At 43.3% G+C, this 18,991-nt stretch overlaps 1 protein-coding gene across 1 annotated transcript in view; it reads left to right on the plus strand.

Moving 5' to 3' along the window:
- Positions 1-18,991, plus strand: part of ABTB2 (ankyrin repeat and BTB (POZ) domain containing 2) — a 134,406-nt gene that overhangs the window by 75,607 nt on the left and 39,808 nt on the right. The window contains exons 2-3 of the mRNA XM_009886241.1: positions 9,353-9,499; positions 12,198-12,408. Of these exons, the coding sequence (XP_009884543.1) occupies positions 9,353-9,499; positions 12,198-12,408 (358 nt within the window). The remainder of the gene's footprint in view (positions 1-9,352; positions 9,500-12,197; positions 12,409-18,991) is intronic.

Consider the following 18,991-nt stretch of genomic DNA (forward strand, 5'->3'; position numbering starts at 1 on the left):
TGTCTGGCTGGTGACTCAAGACCTGAATCATTTTGGTCTGCAGGCACGGTCTGCGTGGCATCATCCTTGCGAGGCTCCAGACCTTCCCCTCTTGAGGTCAGACTTTATGGTCTCAGGACTGGGCTGTGTTTCACTTAGATAAAATTTCAATTTTATATTGAGTGAGAGGTGCATATTTCACCCTAACAAAATCACAACTGCTCAGCTGTGAATCAGAGGGCTGGTGTTGCTGACAGCTAATGGAGACAATCCTTGAGTCGTCTGAAAAAGACCAGTCCTTTAGGAGCAGTAGTTGCGTTACTGTTGAGTTCCTATTTCCTCATGGCTTTTTTAAAATAAGCATAGAAGAAACAGCTCTAGTGATGCTCTGTATTTTCAGTCATTAACTGATGTAACTCCAGTCTTGATATTTATTACTAAGTGACCACAGTTTCTCAATTTTTTTTTTTAATGGCATGTGTACTACAGCCAGGAGAGTCTAACTGGGGTAGATTTTACCAGGCAAGGTCTCACGTGTATAAAGAAGTTGATGGGCAGGAGTCATGTAGAGTATGCTCTTCCAAAGATTACTCTGGAATAGCTGAGAAGGGATTGCGTGGGATTATTCTGGAGTGCTGCCCTGGTCAGATTCTCCATCTAGATGTTCCTTAAGGAAAGGAACTGGGAGTGATGGAGGATATAAATTTACCATCCTCTTTTTGTGTTTGGCAAGCGTACAGATCATGGGATGTATAAATAGAAGAATTGAACACAGGCAAAGAGAGGTCATTATGGCATGTACAAAGAGCTTAGTCAGACCACATCTGGAGAACTGGGCATGATTCAAAGACCATATTTCAGGAAGGACAGTGAACAATAAGGAATGGATTAGAAGAGGGTATTGTAGAGGGTATGAGGGCTCTAGCTGGTGCCTGCAGTTGCTGCAGTCCCACTGGTTACTCCAAATGAAGCTGTTTTTACTGTAAAAGTGCCTAAATTGGAGACTTCTAAAGAATTCCAAGGGAATGGAGAAAGTGATATAAACCTCTTCTCCCTAAGCTTTCTAATCCCCACCATAATGCCACTGTTTACCTGTTCTCTCTCTCTCTTGCAGGTTTTTTTTTAGCTTTCATATGTTGTTTCTTGTATATATAAAAATATATATATTTTTTTTCTTCTTCATAATTTCTTACAGTATTTATATCATGTTTGTCAGAATAACTGTCCCGATATTTTATCCACATCAGAATCTGTATTAGGCTTAAATCCATTTTGCCTTTCTTAACCCTCTCAGTTGGGTAAAGCTTCTCTTCTGGTATCATAAGCTCCATTGAGGTGGAATTACACGTTACGACAATATTGTATCCTTTCATCTCAGAAGTAGCTGTGTCTCAGAGAGCTTTGTGATTGTTGAAGGTAAAAAGGGCTATGTAAATGAAAGATGGACTGTTGATAAGGGACAAAAAATGTGCTATTGCTACATAAGGGAAATGGGGACTCTGCTGAAATGTTGAGTAGCATGAAGGAGTAAGATGAGAATGAGAAATGAAGCAAGGACACTGCTTCTGTCATACCACTCTTAACAGGAATGAAGCAATATCCCCATTTTTCAGATAAGTGACCTGGGACACTGAGACCGAGTGAAACAGTCGGGTTTTACACAGCTAGTTAATGCTGTCTTCTGCCTGTTGGACCACAGTCATTTTTTGGCACAGGATTCTGGTTTTGTATTTCTTTCACAGTGTTTGTGATCTATTTATACCATGCCTCATAAAACTTTCTGTCTGTTTTTTCAGTGATATTTATAGCCCAATATGAGGTTTTCTCTTTAATGCGCCTTACTGGCGCAGAGTCCTAGAACCGTAGGTGGTTTTATCTCTCAGCCTAACATTACGGTCTAGCGTAGGTCTTTGTCTGTCCTCAGACCATGTGTAGAAGATCCAGTGCCTGGAAATGTGCAAAAATTGTAATGGATCAGCCTAGTTTTAGGGATGTACTCTTTGACATACTAGCCCACACACTCCTTTTCAAAAGTAAGTTGTAGTCATAGCACTAGGAAGCATTTACAGTTTATATTTATAGATCATATTCTCAAATGTCTTTTATTATGACATATAAAATAGGTAGCATCATTCCACAAACCCTAGACTAAAGCTTCACAGTCATGCCATTTATTTCAAATCTCTTCGGGTTGTGAGAGCAATGGCTTCGTGTTGGCCAGTTTCATACGGGCAAGGTCTGATGGCACAGGGGTTCCAAACAGGGAGATCTGGACTTTGCAAAGAGCTGGTTCTGATGCCTGAGCTTGGTAGTTGCTGCTTCTCCTTTTGGCTCTGTTTTTCCATCTGAGCAATGGAAATGAGAACAATCACCATCTCATAAAAGCACTGATACCTTTTATCTTGTAATAAAGTATGCTGCTGCTGCTAAAGATAAAATTTGCTATGTTTTTGGCAGTCATTAAAATGTAAGTCAAGGATATGTTCCCTTGAGCTTATGTTCAATTAAGCTCTTGAGGCCAAGCCAGGTTAGTGGTTGTCCAGAAGACCGCAGGGATATGGAAGTGGATTAATGACTCAATAAATACGGACTCGGTACTAAACCAAGGCTGTTCTCCTGCATTTATAGTCATTTGCAATCCTGCATATCACAGCTGGATTAAAAAATAATAGTTCTTATAGAGACTTTCTACCTTCTCCCCTCCAACTTCCAGCCCAATTCCACTATTTTCACAGCAAAAGTGAGGCAAAGTATGTTGAACGTTTCCCAGTGTGAGATGAAGACAGGGCACGGTTAGTTATGTAGGAGTAAGGGGTATTTAAGTGTTTGTAGTGACGGTCAGTAGGCTTCTGCTCTCTCTGTGGCAGTGGTACAGCTACCATTGCACTGCAGAAGCTGCTTTTGGACCATGAGGTGCTACAGTGACCTGGACCCCAGAAAACAGGTAGTGGATTTTGAGAGTGCTTTAAAACTCTGCTTTGGGGTATTTTGATAATTTCAGTCAAGCGGTGCCTGTTGCCGTTGAGCTACGTGAAAGATCAGACTGCATTCTTTAAGACACCGCATCTCTGATAACATTGCTGAAGTCCAGGCAAACTGCATTTGTTAATTTGAAGGCCACATTGTCTCTAGGAGCAGTCAGACCATGAGCGGGGAGCCCACGGAGGGCTGTGTGAATCTGACAGATCTGTCCAGAAGTGTCTGATTAGGACAGCAGCTCTTCGATGGGGAGATTCAGCTGAGCACTTGCAGAAGATGTAAAGATCTCTCTCTTCTTGAAGATCCTCCTTTTTCTGCTTTTCCTCCTGGTTTCAATTACAGTATTACTGTTTAATGTGGATGCAGATACAAGCAACTGTGTTTGATTTTTCTTACTGCTGACAGAGACAAACTGAAAGAGATGCCTGCCTGTTTATAGCAAAGCCACATTATTTTCCTATATGTTAGCAATTATATGCATTGTTCCCTGATCACAAGTCTTTCTCACAATCTATAGCATGACTGTAGTTGATTATAGAGCCTGATGTGTTTAGATTCAAGTCAGTTATATCAGGAAGACTTTGGTTGCCTGTTTTTTGGGGGTGGTGGGAAGCATTTGTTTATATTCTGTCAGAATGATTCTGTCTCATTTCATAAAATAAAGGAGGGTTGAGCTTTTCTAGCGTTGGTAGTTTGGTGAGAAGAAAACAGAGCTCCAGGAATTGGCAGTAATTCTAGGTGGTGCCCTGTACTCTGAATTGATTGGCAAGAGGGAACTGCAAGGCATTGTGTTGCTCGGTAGAATGGGAAACAAAGAAGGAGGAGAGCCTTGAATGCTCCTTGCCATGAAGAATTACAGGACTTTGTGCAAGGTGACAGCCACCCTGATGGCATGGCCAAATTCTGATGTGGGAACTGCAGTTGCATTTGGACGAGGTTTTTACCGACTCCGTTGAAATCAGTGGGATTTGGCTGTTCACTTCAGTGGAATCAGGTCATTGCTATCTGCCTTCAAAACTTTGGCCTTTCAAATCACAGCTCCGTTCACTAGGATCAGCTATCGTTCCCGCCTCGCAGAATGTTTCTTACGGAATTCATCACAAGCCAAACATTGCAAAAGTACGCTGATGCTGGAGACCAAGACTATTTTTTCTTACTTGGTTTCCTAATACATTTTTGTAGCGTATTCACAGCAGTTCCAATTTCACATATGCGGCTTTTTGCGGTATTAGGGGCTTTTAGAAACAGCTTCTACCGTAAAAAGACGATCCTGAATTTTCTGAGGGCTTTTGTTTCTGGTTGGCTTGGCCAAATAGATACTTGTTTCCTGTTGTTCTAATTTGTATTACGGTAGTGCTCAATAATGATTTCCACTGTTTTAGGTGCAACACTAACACAGTACGCAGAGAGAATCCTTGCCCGGAGAACCTGTTTTTATTCTGGCCAAAGGGGTGAAATCAATACACATTGTATTGTCTCATAGATTTTACTCAGTTTATCAAAAAAACCCCAAAACTATTGACACGGAAAAAGTGCCTTATGGTGTACGCCCCTCTCCTAATTCTGTTCCTAATTCTTTGCCTAACCTGTCATGACTACAGGCAGTGCGTTTCTGAACTAAGGGAGTTAGTATCCTGGGCAATTTCCCTGAGGAATCCCGGACAGCAGAATTCGTACGCTTTCCAGACAAGTCCCCTTGGCCCTTTGCCACTCGTGAGTGGCCCCATCGTAACCTCCAGACATCATGCAAGTGTTTTGAAAGTCAGCAAGTGGCTAATGAGTTGATCACTAGGAAGTTGTCTCCCAACATGAAGGATTTAGATTAAATTAGAGAAAGCACAGAGAAAATCATTACAGTGGGGTAAAAATCATGACGAGTCCTTTTTCATGAAAGTAACATGCAAACAGCATGAAGTGTGAAGGTAACGTGGGTACTACAAAAATTACTTGAAATAAAGTTTTTAAACATTCAAGTCTTAAAATTCAGGTAAAGGTCTGCATTTGCTTGGATCGTCATACCAAAAGAGCAGAACTTGGTGCCAGCCTCTGAATTACAGCAGGACATTCCGGGTTCCTTGCAGAAGTTGCCTTGCTTGAGGACTGGACCGATTGCCCGGCTCGGGGGAATCACGCGGAGCTCTGCACAGCCCTGCTGCTCACAGGAGCCATCGCAGTACGGCCAAAGCTCTCAGCAGAACTGCTGCACCTCTTAAAGCAGAAAGATGTCCAAGAGTGTGAACAGACTTTTCCCTGGACCTAGCTCAGACTGTGGAAGCATTTTCAGTTGCTATTAAAAAGCATCAAATGACAGACAACAATTTCAAAATCTTTAGGCAAGCAGAATAATTTGAGTTTAAGGAACTGCTTAACTGGAATTTCACCCAGTCGTGACTGCCTTTTAAGGTCGTTGGCAGCAAATGCCCACAAACAGGTTTCGTATATTAACTGAGGTAGAATAAATATGCCTTTATTTCCAGCTGCTATTTCAAAGGCTATGGAAATATCAGAAACAAACTGTTATCCAGCCGTGTCTTAATCGCAGCGCTACAAACGTGCTTTCAATTGGGCTGCTACAGGGTGTTGCCTCACGCCATTCTAGAGGGGTGACTTCTTAGCTCCTTGTGCTCTTGAGGTTTGATCTAAGCCACGCTCAAATTAATGGGCTCTCACTAACTTCACCTGGGCTTAGATCCCACACCTAAAATCCTGGTTAATTAAAAAAAAAACCAAACTCGGGACCATAATGCCAGGATACAGGCAGGGATGTGTAGGAAACACAACATAGCCCACATCAGAGAAAATATTGTCAAACCAGTGGTGTGCATGCCTGAATGGTTCGTTCCTGCACCGTAATTACGTGCTGTTTCACATTGTTGTTTTGTGGGGAAAACACGTTCTTGAACGTCAGGAAATAAATGGGCAGTTTTAATGTGATTTCAAACAGGGAGAGTGTTTTGACATGAATTGATTTACTTCAGTTATGGTTTTGCTTATTTAGCTAGCCATGATTAAAACCGATGTTGCCACAAATACAAAGACACAGAAATGCGAATGCCAGATCGAAATAGAAATTGCCCTTATGGTTTATACCAGTATAGCACCTTTTGACTGTAAGCCTCTTGAGTTGGGTGGGAGGAGAGCAGGTACCACCTTTTGGGGCACAAGTAGTCATCACAATGCCGTTATCTCCGTTATCAAACAATGTGGTTTTAATTGGTATTAAGTCCTGTTCCTAATTATAATACCAGTGGGCAAGGCTTGACTGCAGATGTCCTTGTGCCTGAATTTCTGATCTGAAGAGCAGAGATGATGCTTTTCCAACTCTGCGCAGTTACTGGAAACATATTGAAGAGGAAATCCCAATTAGCGTGCTGCAAGACGTAGTAACTGTGGGGTACGGTCCTGCATTGCTGCCTATTCGGTCACGGCTCTCCGTCTGTCTCAAAAGCAGTGTTGAGAGGTGTGTTTTCTCATTCCCAGGCCTGCTCGGACCTAATCGAGACCTGCCAGATGTGGGGAGCCTTTGTGAAATCTAACATGTATGTAATGAGGGGCTGATTCATACCCCACTGCCATCCCAGGGAAAATCCCCAGTGGCATCATTGGGCTTCGGCGCGTGGCCAGAGTCTCGGTAACTTCCTTATTTCTCTCTCCTACATAGGGGATATTCCTCAGCTGTACCCAGGCAGATGAGAACATAAATCTTGTCCGCAACTATCTGGTATGAATAATTTTTCCAAAAGTAAATAAATCATCCCTGTTTCCTCTCACCCACAGCACCTGGCAAACTGTTAACTGAAAAACTGAGAAAATGTTGTCTCGTTTGTGAGCCAACTTAAATCATTCTACAAATCTTTATTTTTAATTCCTTGTTAGAAAACAGAACCAATTGAAACTGGCTGGCAGAGGAAATGTGCCCCCCTCTTCCCCGCCCCCCCTCTGCCTGGCTTAGTAATGTAACTGCCAGTTTCTGTTTTCGCCTCTGTAGAATTATATGCATCTATTTGAAACTTTTGACAACTCAGTCTATTTTCATTCTCCCTCTGCCATAAATTCGATCCATATGTCTTTAAAACATCCTTTCATAGCTTTAACGTGGAAAAGGAAGTGGCTTAGGCTCTGTATAGGAGGCTACAGTGTATTTAAAGCAAGCTCTTCTCGTTTGCATGCATCGCTGCTGTTAGCTCTTAAAGCCTCGACTTCCTAATTATTCAGGTTACAGAGGGCATTGGCAGAGTTTTCTCCATTAACTAACAGTGATGTACAGTGAAGAAGCACAGCGGGGTAAATCATTCCCTTATCCTGAAAATATCCAGGAAGTTTTTGATGCAGCCCTTGGCGTTACCACCAAGCAGGATGCAAAGAGGATGTGAAAAGGGTAGGAGAGATCAATTCGGCATAAAATTTCAAAAGAAAACATCAAGACAAAGCAACAAAGCTCTTGCACAATGCACTGCCGTTCAGCTGGCAGGGTTTTGTTTGACAAGAATACACAGCACCTACGTGACAGGAGGTCACTGCAATAGGAGTGAAGTATCTCCACATCTAAGGCTGAACCAGGGTCGGAAGGTGAGGGTGGGAAGGAAATGTGGGTGTAAGCTGAAATACATTGGTATGGCTGTGCGGGGATCAAAGTTGAAAAATCAAAAATACAGGATGTGGCGGGGTAAGAGCACAGGCAGTCGTGGCTGTAAGCGTCCTCGTCTGAAATCATGGAAAATTTAGGCTGGAGTATGCTACTGGAGTTGCAGGATAGATCCGTAATTAAAAATATGGTCACAACTGAAAGTATGGTAGCAACAAGGGTACGGGAACACTGCCTGAGTGGACTGCAACAGGCTTTTCAGAATCCCTCTGCGCTGTGGATGCAGTGTCACGCTGTGTTCCATCAGGTCCACTCTCCCAGCCCAGCCTCAGGCACGTGTCCACGCTCCCCACATCACATTCCCACCCTTCTCTCTGCCACATGGAGCAATCAAGTGGCCAAAGGATGACAAAATTCAGCTCACTCATTTTGAAGAGAAACTATTCTCTACCTGAAAGGAGGTTGTAGCAAGGTGGGGGTCAGTCTCTTCTCCCAAGAGATAGGACAAGAGGAAACGGCCTCAAGTTGTGCTAGGGGAGGTTTAGGGTGGTTATTAGGAAAAATTTCTTCACCGAAAGAGTTATCAAACATTGGAACAGGCTGCCCAGGGAAGTGGTGGAGTCGCCATTCCTGGAGATATTTAAAAGATGGGCAGACGCGGTGCTGAGGGACGTGGTTTAGTGGTGGACTTGACAGTGTTAGGTTAATGGTTGGACTTGATGACCTTGAAGGTGCTTTCCAACCTAGACAATTGTATTCAACTAATGGATTTCTGGGAGGAAAGCAGGGGAGGCAGTATTTTTTTGGATATCTACGTTGCGCTGACGTGCATTGCCGCTGCAGATCTGCCATGCTTGACCAAAAGTAATGAGTGAAAAGGCTGGCTGGGGGGAGGTGAATGACTGCCCCTTTCAGAGGCCGCCTGTGTCTTAACGTGAAACGGTATGTCAAGTTTTTTGTAGCCTCCCCGATCTTCGCTGCCATTCCCAGCCAATTCACCCAAATGGTCTTGACTGTGCCAACAATGCAAATGAGTTGTCGGGATATGCGTAGAAGTATGACGGAGTCCCAATAATAGCTACATAAAACTGCTTGCAAATCCGTCGTTCTGCTCAGTTACTGTGCAGTAAAGCTCCTGTGTGCAAGAAGATGAAATGGAAGGAGAGTGTGTGTGTGTTGAATGCCTGTGTGCAATATAATTATCTTTCTAATCTCACAGAAGGGTGATTTATAGAGATGAAAATATAGCCAACCTTAAAACTTGTGGGCGTAGTTTGGCGTATCCAAAGGTTCGCACATGTAGAAACCACTGTCTCTGCATGCAGGTTCAAAGACCTGGCATAGCCCACGGTTTTGTTTTCAGAGTTGCAAAGATAGCAGCTCCCATTTACCTTAGATGGACTTGAGATTATCTTCCACACCTCTAAAAATCAGGCCTTTATATCTAGCAATCTGCATACAGCTGTTCAAAACCAAGCTGTCTGTGCACAGCCGAGTTGTTGTATAAACAATATTAGAGACTTCACTAAAGCTTTTCATGTAGTTTTATCTCAACTGCAATTTGTTTCTAGTTTTTCAAGGCTGTAGAAACATCCAGCCTTACTCCCTGGAGCCCGGTTTCACCGTTTCAGCCATTCCAGTGGTATTTACAGCACTGTTTGATTTTATTTGAACTGTTCAAAAGACCTCAAGTCCCCCAAGAATGGTACAAACGTGTTCAAATTCTCTATCGCTCCTATCAGTAGAGACTTGCTTTTCGGCTCCTGTAATTTCATGTGTCAGAGGACTGTTCTTTGCTCTCGTCCCCAGGTGTGCTGTCCCTGCCTGCCTACTTCAGCCCGTACAACGATGGCTCTGTGTGCAGCGATGGACGGGCCGATGCTTACGCCCAGCTGGAACTCCGAACTTTAGAGCAGTCTCTGCTGGCAACTTGTGTTGGAAGCATCTCTGAGCTGAGTAAGTTTTGGATGTAAGCGAATGTGGGTTTCTTTCAGGGAAGCAGGAGAGGCATCCCTCTGCTGTTGAGGTCAGTGGGAGTGTTGCCATTGTTGACAGTGTGAGCAGTATTTGGCTAACGTATGTAAGATTTAATTGTTTCGTGGTGCTGTTTATGAAAATCAGGTTGTTTCATTAGACTACTTTATATTTAATTCACCTTGGAGATGTATAAGACGTGGCTTTTCTAGCCTTTTGGTAGTTAGTGGTGTCAGTGCCAACAGAAGATGGATGCTTTTGCCTAGATGCCTCTGGAGGTTTTCTCGTACGTTTGTGGAACACAGCAGTGGCACCTCCCTCAGATGGCAAAGAGGGTTCTCTTTGTTAGTGTTTGTGTGGTGGAAATGTCAAGGGTGCAGGATATTCAAGGAAAAGCTTTTTGGTTACTTAAAAAACAAAAAGCCAGGAAAAAAAAATCTGAGAGCACTTTGGTAACAAAAACTTGTTCAAAACCTTCTTTTTTAATGCTAACCAAATGAAATGTTCCATTCCTAGACTACTCAAAAGCCCCTTTAAAGTAAACAAAAATGATTTGTGTTTTCCCGGTCTACTTTTCCCTTGCAACATTTCTGCTGGCATCACTTTCTTAGTCTCCACCATCTGAATGCTAATGAATGTCAGGGCCAGCAAGGAGTTTGTGGGTTTCACCATTTATTTTGCAACCTGCCTTAATTTGAGGTTTTCAAATTCCTTTAACACACCTCTATTTATCCTGGAACACAAGAGAACATTTGTAGCATGGGCCTAAGATTGAATACAGCTTCCTCTCTCTCTTCCCCCGTCCCTGCTTTGGCCAACTTGGTCATTACATCTAGTGAATAGATCTCCTGATACAGTTGCCTACTTTTTTTTTTAAAAAAAAAAAAAAAAAAAAAAAAATCGTTGCTGCACATTGCCAGAAAAGTAAAGAGAGTGAGTATGCAAAGGAGAAGGAACGTTATTCTGAGCTGAAAATTTGAATTCCAGATGCATTTCTGCTATAACTGCGCAGACTTCTGTGTTAGTACCAACTCTAGAGGATTCGTGACACTCTTGTAAAATGTTTGGATCCTGGAGAGTCGGGAGCTACTGAAGTGGCAAGGCAGAGACGTTAGAAGGTTTTTCCATTCTGACGTGGGTCCTCAAATTGAATGTACTATGCAACAAATGAGTGCACAGCTTTACATTGCAAACTGAGATTTTTAATCCTCCATCGTTCCGAACCACTCATAACGAGTGAGAGTAGCTTTGGGGGGGGTTCTCCCTAACCTGTGTAACATTAGAATTCCATGGGTTCAGCTGGAGGTTGTTTGGCAAGTTCAGTATATTGCTGTTAGATATAAATGAACAAATAATAACTTCCTGTGAATTTCAGAGAGGTGCGACTAATTCATACGTGGCACGGCTAAGTTCAGGTCGCTTTCTCAGGAACCAGCTTTGCGATGGGGCGACTATTTCAGTTCCATCCTTTCCCAGTATTGTAACTGTAGGACACAATAGAGTAGCATTTCCTGTGAGAGTTTTAGGGCACTGTAAAACATAAAGCAAGAGAGGATTCTCCCAAGGAAAAAATAGATCCTAGCTATGTATAGTAATCGTTCGGCTCACTGGTATAGTAGTCACACTGCTCAAAGATGGAGTGTCTGAAACCTCTGTTGCAAAGCTCTTGAGAGTTTCTAATGCACCACAATAAAGGGAGAGTAAACAGGGTGTGCCCAAAGCAAGCTTATGACACAAAGACCAACTTTATGTGACTGCATAGCTGCTGTCTTGGGGTCATTGCTCTGTGAACTTTTTAAAAATCTGCAGTCTTAAAATCCTTTCCAAGTAGAAACTGCGTAATACAGGTTGCCTTCTTCCAGACCTCCTCAAGTCCACCAGTACTCTGACGTAGAGGCAGGTTGGCTCGAGTTCAAAGACCAAGAGGACTGAGCAGCCCAGAAAGCTCCTGGATTGAGCTTCTTACAAGGCTCAGGGGCAAATTTCTGGCAAGCTTGTGATAGTCGGCATGATAAAAATCGGCTTTTTAATAAGAGAGTCAGGTCTTGTTATGCTGGAGAAACCTGCAGCTAGAGTGAGGAGAGAAGTAGACTCCTAAAAGAAGGGATTTCTGTATTGAACATAACATCGTTAATTTGTCACTAGTGTCTGGGTGGGAGGGTAGAAAGTCATAACCCAGTGGAAAGAAATGGGAACAATCTCTTAACATAAAATGGTGATGCCGGTCATGAGAGTAAGATATTTTGTACTGGTATTACTGGCTTTGCCTTGTGAAAGCTATGCTCCCAGCTTGGGCAGTGGACATTTTACAAAGATATCAGTAGTTTTTGTAGGCAGGCAAGAAGCTGGTATAGGTGGTTGGAAAGAAGAAAAAAACAGCATTAAAACAGGATAGAAATATCACTGTAAAGCTGTTGTCCTGAGTGTACGGTGACTGAGAGAAGTTTCATTCTATATTTTCTAACTATAACTTGTCATTTGAAAGAAAGTTAAATTTCCCATACAACAACCAGTGAAATGGCAGCTTGTCGACAGCTTATGCCTTTGTGGAGGAAAAAAGAATATATGCACACAAAAGCCATTTCTCTTAGCTCTGAGAGATTTTATTTAGTTCAAAAAGTGTACCTAGGAGGACTGTGGATGAATAATAGATGCTTTTGCAATCTTTCTCTTTGTGCAGGTGATTTGGTTTCACGAGCAATGCACCACATGCAGTGCTTGAACACCATCCGCCCAGGAATGAGCCCCATTCGGCAAACCCGGCAGCAGCAGCCCATCTCCTGGTCCCCTGATGCTCTCCACACCCTCTACTACTTCCTGCGCTGTCCTCAAATGGAGTCCATGGAGAACCCCAACCTTGACCCTCCAAGAATGACCCTGAACAATGAACGGTACGTAGGGGTCGGTCAACTGTTCGCAGTCAGGGAGTGAGGCTAAGAAGGTCTCCTTTTGTAGAGTCACTGCGTGCGCATGGGCAGCTCAGGCCGCTTTGTGGGATGCTACCTATCAGGCATCAGTTATTCCTGCAGTCAAGCCAGGTTATGTTGTCAGCCTTGCCAAGTTTACAAAGCCTTGGAATTGGAACTGGAAAGTGAGCTGTTTTTTCATGCGATCTTTCCGAACGAGGCATATACTGTATGCTGCCAACAGGGCTTGTCTAGAGACGCTGCCAAAAGTACATGTGGTTGCCTAAAGCAGTAAAGACTTTACCAAAGAAAATGTTACCTTCTGAATAGCGCCAATTAACAATTGTCATCATTCTTGGGAAAAGCAATGTTGTTTGCTGCGGAGGGGTTTTGAAGGGATTTATGAACATCCTTCTTAAGGATTACTTCAGTTGGTGCTGCGTGTCTGGTATAGAAACAAATTTATACAGGAAGCCAATAACTAAACAGAAAATGCAGTGGGTCTCCCTACATTCTGCCAGCATCATAACTGGCTCTGAAAGTAGGCCCATTATTAGAGTGGGTCAGAAATTTTCCAGCGGGATGTTTTTTCTGTTAGAAACCTCCTGGTTTCCTTCCTGCCCAGCTCCTTGGCAGTCTGCCCGACAGGCTGGTGGCAGCGGCGAGCTGAGGAGCCCGCAGAGCCCTGGCCACAGGGTGAGTTCCTTGACGGGTCAGGCAGCTCCTGCTCTCCTGCTCCTCAGCTCAAAGGCAGTCTGATAGCTGGCTGCCTTGCAGTTGCATCCTGCAGGGATTTCAAAATTTCAATTTGAAATGCATATCCAGTGGTGTAATTATTTCAGAAATCTTACCTAAATGGGAAATTCTGATTTCTGATTAACTCTATCTATTTGTGCTAGCTTGCTCTTTGGATGTCTTTTAGCCTGCTGGGCATCAGACCGATGGCTCTTCCCAAAAGCAGCCCGTGGTTGGGGAGTGTTGTAGTGTAGTGAGGTGTTGAAGCCTGGGGTGGAGGCCACGTTCACAAACCAGAAAAGCAAGGTGCTTGTTGGACAGGTGAGCAAGGAAAGGAGAACGTCTCTGCAGCTTTCTAAATAGCATGGTTTCTTCTTCTCACCTTGGGCTTTACTGTCCTGAGCCCCAGCTTCTAAAGTTGGTATGAAATCATGGTAACATACAAGTAATTAATTCTTAAAATTAATTCTAAAAAAACGTACAAAACTTAGCCCTCTCTCTCTCTTCTTCCTATCCTTTCTGTACGTGTGGGGGTTATGGTGCTTTTTCCTCGGCTCCATGCTGGGTAGCCTGTTTTAGGTTTGGTTTTTTTTATCGAGACACTTCCTGGTTGGTCTCAGACAGCACTGTCTTCAGTCCGTGCATTTCTGATGCTGCAGATCAACCCTGTCTCGTGCAGCCCTACGCTGGTCTGCACCGAGCCTGCTGGCTGATTTAAGCAGCCCTAAAGGCTTCTTGTAGCTGCGTTCACCACTATTGGAGCTGTGGCTGATGGCTTCATGGCCGAGCTTGGCTAGTCAGGAGTGAGAAGACCTCTTCGTAGATTGAACTGTCTCCTTCTAAGGCTCTGAATTCTCAGGCCAGGGTGCAGAAAAACATACCAGACAGAAGGCAGCCTCTATAATTTCAGTGTTGGTAGGTTACTTTAGGTTAAGGGAAACTTAGGAGAAAAAGGTAAAATTGTCACTCTTAAGCTGTCTGTTCTGCCATAATATTTTGCATGTGGCTGGTCTGTGTAGCTGCTTCCACCGATCACTTGTTTGCATTCTCTTGGTTGCTGAACCATCTTTCTGTACCTTACTGTAGTTTGTACTGGACCAACTTCTTTGAGGTCTCAGTCTGGCGGGAGCTCAACTATTTTACAAAGTAAAAAAAGATTGTCTTTCTGTTTGTCTGATCCTCCCCAAAATCTTTTCAAAAAGAACAATCTGTGAGCAGAACTGTAGCATCAGAAAGAGGGAACTGATGTACACGTGTGAAGAACCAAGAGGAATTAAGTCAAGCTGAATAAAATAGGAATAGGAAGAGGCACGGCTGCACAACTCGAAGCCTGATGGTAGCTCTGTTTTTTGGGCTCGCTAATCCTAATTGAATGCCCTACCTAGTGCAAGATGATTTATTTTGCATTTCATGTTTGCACACTGGGCAAAAAAATGAGTTTTTATGGGGCCAGATTCTGTAAACTTGTACCACTAGTTCCCACAGTTGTACAGCTGAAGCTGCTGAACAGCTTGTATCAGAAATGTAGATTAAGCTCTCTGTTTTGTGTTGTGTTCTTTTCAGTCCTCTCAGTATAATGATGTTACTGCAGCTACTTGTTTTGTACGCTGAGGATAATAAATGAGTTAAATCAGGAGTGCAGTTATCTCTCCAATTGCTCCCAAACAATACTCTTCACATGGTTCAGTGGAGTTTTTTTGGAATGCAGGCTGCAACTCTATTCTATTTTAAAATCCGCACTAGATCCTATAACAGCTGGTGTAAGGGAAATTTCTGCCATTTTTTTCTGACCAGTACTTAGCTGTAAAGGAAATTAAAGTGGATATATTAAAATGGAGCAAAAACTGACATTAGAGGAAAAAAAGAAACAGAACCAGAGCGCTATCAGTTTAAATAACTGGCTTTGAAAAGTTTATGAAACCTGGAAATAAAATTAATACTGCCTGGTATACCAGAAATGAACGTCCTACCCTACCTTTCATTTGTTCCAAGATGCATTTGTATGCGTCTTACTGTATTGACCCGTGCACTCGTTATTTTGCATAGCCAGTGGGATAAATATTGCTAGCAGCGCTTTCTAGAGGAGATAGTTTACTCTTTGCTTGCTTAATAGGAGAGATGGTCGAGGCTGCCTGTGCGATGCCGGACTCATGGCATGATAGATGAGGGTACCGATTGACCTAATGTGACTTGGGAAAGCTGTGCAGCCTAGTTTTTTTTATTCTTTCCTGAGCTGTGCTAAATCAGCTGCAAACTCTGCATTGCTCTTTTGTGCATTTATGCTCTCCCTCTGGAATATGCTTGTTATGTGCACTGCAATCCCAAGTTGTTTTCGACTGGAAAAAAGATCTCTGTCACTAACAAGGACAATAATGCTGACCTGTTCTGCGTTTGCTTGTGCTTCAGTTTCTCGGCTGCTGTATAAATCTGTCGGTATTGAGCCCCAATCTGAAATTTAGCAAAGAGAGGCTGTTAGAGCTGCAGACTTGGTAAAACCTGATCTTGGGAAGATCTGTGAACTATGCTGGTTGAGTGGAAGGAACTGCAGTTGTTGAGTACATCTAGAGACAACCTGCTATCCATCTTGCTTGGCTTTCTGTTGTCTGTGAGCTTTCTCTCTGTCACACTGCGATGCAAAGTGCTGTGAAAATCGTAACACTGTAGGGTCTGGAAGGTCTTCACTGTACTTCACTTCAACGTGAAGGCAAGCATAGAATTCAAGTTCTGAAACCAGGACTAATGGAGGATGTCATATGCCATAAGGGGCTTTAAAAAACACTAGCCAAGCTTCTGAACATATCCTGCAGCAAACTGTACGAGGTATGAAAACATACACACTTGCACTTAGGTATGCACGGGCACCCCAATGAACAGAGCTAGTTTAAACTCATAAGCTGTGTGCCTTAGCCATGTTAAACACCTTGGCAACTAAAGCACTGAGCTGGGTGAACTGTAGAGTCCTGCAGGAATGGGGGAGTGTAGTCGTCTCTCTAGAGCTTGGCAGATAGCAGAGCTTTTTGTGTTCTGGCCTCCAGAATGTGAATGATTTGGGATACCAATAGATTGAAACTCTGGAAGGTTTGTGGGTCGGTTATATCTGGTTCTGATGCCTCCAGGTAAAGGCATTGGAGGAGAAGAAGGGGAGGAGGCAGAATTAGAGAGAAAGCACCCAGCTATCATGAGCAAAACATCTGAAACATTTCCACAGTGAAGGCAGCTGCTCGCTGTATGACCAAGCCATGACCCGCTTGGAACCCCAAAATGACCATATTTGCTGCATGGACAGTAAGCCACCTGCTGTTTGGTGTCAAATAGGCCACCTGAGGAAGTGTTTTGCAAATACAGAGTGCCACTTGTGCAATACTTTGGCAAAGGAATTAGACCCTGAGGTGAGGACAAGCTGCTTTACTCAGTAACGATACACCTGACTGCCTGAAGGCTGAGAGCTCAGCTGTGTCATCAGAGAGCACATCTGTCTTTGCTGCTGCAAGAAAGTATCTCTGCTGGGCAATAAGATTTTTAGAGCTTCTCAGAGATCATAGCCTGTACTGTGTCAGAGGTCAGACAATGTGTTTTTGGCCCATGAAGAGTGAGCAGATGCGTGGCACTCCCTCCTTCTGCTCTGTTTCTGCTCTGGGTTTTTTCCCACTGCTTATGTCAGGCTGGCTGAGCTTGGGAGCACTCCACAGTGTGAGATCATGTCCCAGAGTAGCAGAGCATGTTTGCTGGGATTGTTTGGGATACCATCACTTGAGAAGGGCTATCCAAAGGTAAATGAAGTTTTTTTTCTCCCTTCTTCACTTCTTCCCAAGCGGAATATACAGCTTTTCTCTTATTTTTAATGGTGTGTCAAGGCAAGAGTGCTCTCTCTGATACTTATCTTAAGGACTATTTGACTGCTCCCCAAAGAGCACGAATCGAGGTCAATATGATCGTCTCATTTTACAGCTGGGTGGACTAGTCTATCCTAAGTTAACTGACTTGGCCAGGATAGTGGTTTAGCCATAATGCTAGGAATAGACACCATTGACTGCCCTCATCCTCTCTCTTTTTGGTTATCATGTGTGTACAACATATACTGTAGAAAAGTTAACATGATCTAATACCTACGAATAGGGGAAGAAAGTTGGATCCTGCTTCCTTGTGTAGCTGATTATCTGTGTATCTTTGATAGGCTGAGCTTCCTCCTCTTCCAGCTACCCTATTTAAAAAAAAAAAAAAAAAGCTCAGTAAATTGTGTTTGCCTATTTCTGACCTTGTTGGCCTGTAGAACGTTCTAAAAGTAATTCTGGGCTTGTCCATCAGTGCCTGTGCATCCAGCAGTGTCAGACCTTTCTCAGCTAGCCATGTTGCACACATGCCAAGTTTTACACATTGTCTGAGTTTGCTGGTGCGTTATTTTATTCCAAATGTCAACGAGCATAAAACAATTTACATCAGCAGAAGCACACAGACTGTACCCATGTGACTCTGTCGGTGAAAATCCAGTAAAACGCTAGTGGAATTCCAGAGCTGATGTAGGATTTGTCAGCTGCCAGCAGTAAAATTTGAGGCTTGCCAATTTGATGGAAATTCACAGCTCTTCAGCTGGAAAAGCTGTGGACACTGCGAGAAGCCAACTGCAATCACACAGTGGGCCACCTCATAGGAAAAGGGAAAGCTTCATTCTGTTTCCCACGTGCAGGCGTGTAGAAGGCTTGCCTCAGATTTGCTACTTCTCCAGAGAAGGCTGTTTTGTGATCTGATGGTAAACCTGGAGTCACTCAGTTTCTCCCTCATCGCATGAAGCCCTTCAGAAAGGCTGCTGCTCCTTCTGCTTTCAGCTGGATGGCTGCTCTTATCTGCAAGGTTCAAAAGGGACCTAAAATTTTTTCTACTTCCAACAGGAGTCCAGGGAGTCCTCCCATTACACCTGTTACCTCATGAGATCCAGGGCCCATGGATAAGCATGGAAACCACGTTTTTCAATAGGGTCAAGCAGGAGAAACGGACTAGTGCCTACCCTCCGTGCCGCATTAGCGAGGCAGGAGGAAGGAGCTCAGCTGTCTACTTGGGTTTTTTCTCTGTGGAGTATTTCCAGCAATGCCTGCTCTGAAATGTTATTTGTTGGGAAAGGATGAGAAATGCATCTAATGCTGCCAGAAGAAAAGATTATAGCCCTTTCATGCTATTTTTGAGTGCTGTTTACTCAGATGTTGTGTTCTTCCAAAATTTGAGCTATTGATTCAAATCGTCATTAGCTAGAACACTTGATTTTATTTTTTTGTTTGTTTTGTCTTGTCACGTACAATCCAAATTTGCTCTGGTTAGCATGAAAATCAGAGATTAATTTAAATAGTTCCTGATGCAGTGTCAAAATCCTGTCCAAGCATCCCTTGATTCAATGGTGATGAAGTTTGCATCTTGGCTCTTGGATTCAAATACTCGTGCTCAGACCAGACTTAGTAGAGCAATGGCCTTAGGACCTCATTCTATTTTTTATACTTTGTAAAATTCAGTCTGTCCTCAGATACATCAGAGACATGCTGTTGACTTCTACCGAGAGAAAAATAACGTCCAAGTAGTCTGTGCGTCTGCTTTCTTACAGCGCTACTTTCAAGACTCTTCTGGTGTAGTTTCCCTGTCAAGAGTCCTGCAGTGGTTAGTGCAAACACAGATCCCTGTCCTATGGCTATTTCGAAATCCCCAGTGACCAGCTGATGACGATGGGCCTCCTCATCCCATTTTCAAAATTTCATGTTTTGAAAAAGCATTACTTTGGTCTTACTTAGTGCCTTTTTACTTGATGATCTCTAGGTTGCATCATTAGAAATAATTACAGCATTCAGCTCTT

This window comes from Charadrius vociferus, unplaced genomic scaffold (genome assembly GCF_000708025.1).
Source record: "Charadrius vociferus isolate BGI_N301 unplaced genomic scaffold, ASM70802v2 scaffold115, whole genome shotgun sequence".
Lineage (NCBI taxonomy): Eukaryota > Metazoa > Chordata > Aves > Charadriiformes > Charadriidae > Charadrius > Charadrius vociferus.